At 37.8% G+C, this 4,257-nt stretch overlaps 1 protein-coding gene across 1 annotated transcript; it reads right to left on the minus strand.

Moving 5' to 3' along the window:
- Positions 1-845: 845 nt before the first annotated feature.
- Positions 846-4,022, minus strand: LOC106754223 (expansin-B3). Its single transcript, XM_014636224.2, has 4 exons — positions 3,531-4,022; positions 3,061-3,361; positions 2,277-2,406; positions 846-1,411 (listed from the first exon to the last, which is right to left on the minus strand). The coding sequence occupies exons 1-4, from the start codon at positions 3,679-3,681 to the stop codon at positions 1,217-1,219; spliced, it is 777 nt and encodes a 258-aa protein (XP_014491710.1). The 5' UTR covers positions 3,682-4,022; the 3' UTR covers positions 846-1,216.
- Positions 4,023-4,257: the final 235 nt, after the last annotated feature.

Raw genomic sequence — 4,257 nt, forward strand, 5'->3', positions numbered from 1 at the left:
ATGCAACAACCAATATACATAAAAAACCAAAAATGAAACTAACCGTGAAAGTGAGGGAGTAGATCGATGCTACTACGAGGGCGAGAAGAAAAACGCGCATAATAACAGTCTGGAAATCGCCATCGCAGTTGTTCTAGAATGCGCCCAAGAATTGCACTAAAAGCTCATGAAAACATATTTTAATCGGTTCAAATGAAAGATAATTCATCAAAACTTAGTGTAATCGGAGCAAAAATGATTTTAAACCGTGCAAATGTAGGAAAACCTTACCTGAACTTCAACGGTGAAGGAGAGAAACGCGAAAGAAGAAGATGAACATGCTCGCGTAACTACTGCTTGCACTCGTGGGTGGGTGAAAATACAGGACATATGATGTCGATCCCCCTCCTAGCCGATGTCTAAGTCATTAAAATAATTAATTTTGACGCTTAATTTTGGACATTTTCGGATCTTTATAACGTCCAGTGACCAGGAGTCGATGTCATATTTGAATTAGACATCAGAACCTCTATATCTAACGTTTAATTCGAATGAAACAATGTCTTTTTAATCCCTGCATCGACCATGAAACGTCTAATTCCCATATAGTCGATATCTAACACTAATGTGACGTTAAGAAACTCCCTAGTTGATGTCTATAAAAATGTTTTATTTATAGTTTTACCACTATTCATTTTTTACTTCTGATTTTTTATGTTAGACGTTAAATGAGTGACGTTAAACTTTAGTTTTGCACTAGTGATACTTATGGACAATTAAAAACTATATAAAAGTAAAAGTCGAAAATAAAAAAAGCCATAAATAAGGACCAGGATGTGTAGTTCATCCCAATATCAACATGAAAGTAAAATAAAGTAATCTATCATCTCTGGTTCTAAAACTTATACATTCATCATTTAAAGTACATTGGAATAATACACACATTTTACTAAATATATACTAAACTACCACTACAAGCTCTCCCTCCAATTTGGAGAGGGCAACCCCATGACTTAGAATACAAAATACAAACAGTTGCACACCACAGAAATGACAAACTTACAGGTATACAAATGCAACTTCTACTTCATTGAATAACCTAGTGCACTCAACTTCTACTTTTGTTTCTTATTTAAAAACATAAAGACACTAAGGCCAAGAAGAGTCTCTTCCAAGTGGAATTTGACCAAGGTAAGAAGTGCTTTATTAATTGCTGCCCCTGAGGCTTGAAAATGGTTTAAGAAAGGAAATTCAAACGTGATGTATAAGTTGCTTTGGGAGTCCAATTGCTTGGAATAACATCTTTGGCAGTGAGGCTTTTCCCTGTGGATGTGCTTACTTTAACAGAAAAAGGTCCTCTCAAAGGCCCTCTTACAATGCACCAATTTGCACCCCAAACATGACTCATCTGCACCCACTCACTTGACCCTCCCTGCCATCATAAAATACTCAAAAATTACAAAAATTTAACACCCAGATCAAAAGAAAAAAGATTTACTATTCTGCATCTTGCCAAAGTACCATAAGAATAAATATGCAAGTCAGGGGTTGATCTCACACATGCACCTGTGACCTACTCAGCAGATATTATTTATTGTGGGGGAGAAATGGAAAAAAGGAATTTTTTTAGAGGTCCCCTGTCACATGCTTCTGATTCAAAAGATACAGATAAAAGGTACACAAGAGAGACATTGTGTGCCAATGGTCAACATTATGTGAACATAACACTCTGGATATATAGTATTTTTAATTGGGTAGAAATGGATTACAGCAACCTTTAGCAGATCATACAATGATTCCAATCTAAAGTACAAAAGGTGGAACTGCATAGCTTCGCCACGTGATCTAAAAGAACGTCCCACAACACTTGGAAGTGGAATTCTCCACTCAATCATGTCCTTGTTGTCTATGCTTTTTGCTATTATTTTCTTTTGGACATACAAATTTTTCCACTCTTTTTAATAAACTTGGAAGTCCATGGGTAATTTAACAGCTCATCAGTTTGATGGCATGAAAATTCCTTGGACCCATATGCAATGCATTAGTACTGGATTAATTAAATCAAATATTTGTACTTTATAGCTATGAATTACTGAAATATATAGAGTATCTGCATTATGTTCTTATTGATATGTAAGATGCTACTATAAAGTGGCTATATATATGATTTTCTGGACACCAGAATTTCAAGGTTTCTTTTCTCTCACTGTTATGTCTTTCTCTATACTGCAAGTTAGATATAATTATTCGTGGATGCTTGTTAAGGAATGTGGGGAAGAAAGATGAAAGAAGTGTACCTCTTGTATATACATGGAGCCGATGTCACCATCTCCATCTTCAAACTCCACAAGAAGTGATAGCCAGAAAGGTGTGGAACCTTCATTGACATGGAAGGCAATGTTTTTCCCAGCATACTTGCATGGTGTTCTGCCAAAAATATAATCAAGACAAAGGTCATTATATCACTATAAATTTTTCCCTTTTAATCCACAGAGCAAAAGGGTAGTTTCAACATCGTTTTTCAAAACATCTTCTAAAAATATAGAACATGAAAAGAAGTAGCAAGAGAATAGTCAATGCTCACCAGCAAATACCAAAAAGTCTGCAAATTTCTTCACTGTGTAAGAGAAATTCTCAGTTGAAAAATCTCAACGATTTTCTTTATTATGTCATCATTTTAGTTCTTTATAAATGAATTACTGTGTTAAGAAATTTTTATACACTTTAACATTATCCTCTCTTTTTTCTTGTCAAAATATATTTTTACTATATCACAATTCACTTAACCCGATGTCGCTGTCAAAAACTAAAAAACAGAACCAAAAGACAAAAGGAGGCAGTCCTTTCTCAACATTATAACGGTTTTATCCTTTTTGTACCCAGTTGAACACTTCCACGGCAAAGATTGACTAAAACTCATGATATTTTCGTTGAAATTCTACTTCACATTTCACACTCAGTTTCACCTTAGGAAATTTCATTCAACTGCTCTATCTATCATAGTATTTCTAGTCCAACTAGATTAAGAAAAAAAAAACGTAAAATGGTATGTGTAAATGTGACTGTAAATGTGATCCATACCTTCGGTAAATGACTGGGATTTCCCCTCGGTTGCGGAGCTGACCATTTTCACCGGCAAACGCCATGCGGCCGAAGGCGGAGCCACTGAGGTCGAAGTGCGTTCGGTCAGACGGGCAGCCCGGGCACTCATCTGTTACTATAACCGTGACTGCCCGCTTGGAACATATGCTATGGTCCAAACACTTCACCTTATAACAAGCCCCGCAGCCTTCTCCTTTCTTGAACAACACTGACCCCACTGCACCCACCCTTGCCTTCAACGGCTTCACGTCCACCAATGTACCATACCCACATGCCCCTCCTGATCCAATCAATTCATCAAATTCAGTTCCTCATTCACAATCACCCAACAAAACTCATCTTAAAACGTGTTAGAAACCCAGTTAATCATGTTAATTATCAAACTTATAAGGTTCATTTCCACTTTGCATTGTTGAGTCAGCAATTCTCGACTCAGTTTTAGTCCTTACCGGTGCTACCGTCTCCCTCGGGTTCGCCGTACCACGTGGCGGTTCCCGGGTACCAATGTTGGTCCAGGACACTGTGAGTAGGAGTCTGTCCTAGCGCAATGTTAAAGCACAGGCTTAGAGTAAACACGGCGGAGAAAAGGTGGCGCTGCATTTTGTTGAGAGAATGAAGGAGAAAAAATGGGGTAACGCGCCGCTGCGAATGTCGGCTCCGGCGAGCTCGGAGCACGAAAAAGCAGTTAATGGAAACGTGGGATTGCTGTGTTGCCGACAGTTATTGATTGGTGGCGGCGGAGTTTTTTTTTTTTTTTGCTTTGGTTGTATGAGACCGTTACATGGCTTTCGAGGTTTTATAGTTGAACACAGTGGGGTCTACTCAACGGAATAATTGCCTGACCTTATTATCCATCTGTTTGGTATTTATTTACGATAGGTGCCACTGTGTTGGGTCCCAGCGGCGGTTGAGGCGTTAACTCCGCATGTGCGTGCCCTAAAGTCGACGCAAGTGGGTATATTGGTCCATTACTAATTTATTTTTGCTACCGTTAACCCTGTTTTTTTGTTTAACGATCAGATCAACTGAAAACGAGATCGTAGCGTTTTCAGAAAACGACGTTATTTTAAGGACCCAACTGCCGTTTACACGAGAACGACTCGCACTATAATGTTTTTCTCTATTTAATTATATATTAATATTATATAACAAAATTGGAATTGGGAATAAATTGAA

The sequence above is a fragment of the Vigna radiata genome, unplaced genomic scaffold (assembly GCF_000741045.1).
Source record: "Vigna radiata var. radiata cultivar VC1973A unplaced genomic scaffold, Vradiata_ver6 scaffold_86, whole genome shotgun sequence".
In the NCBI taxonomy this organism is placed as follows: domain Eukaryota; kingdom Viridiplantae; phylum Streptophyta; class Magnoliopsida; order Fabales; family Fabaceae; genus Vigna; species Vigna radiata.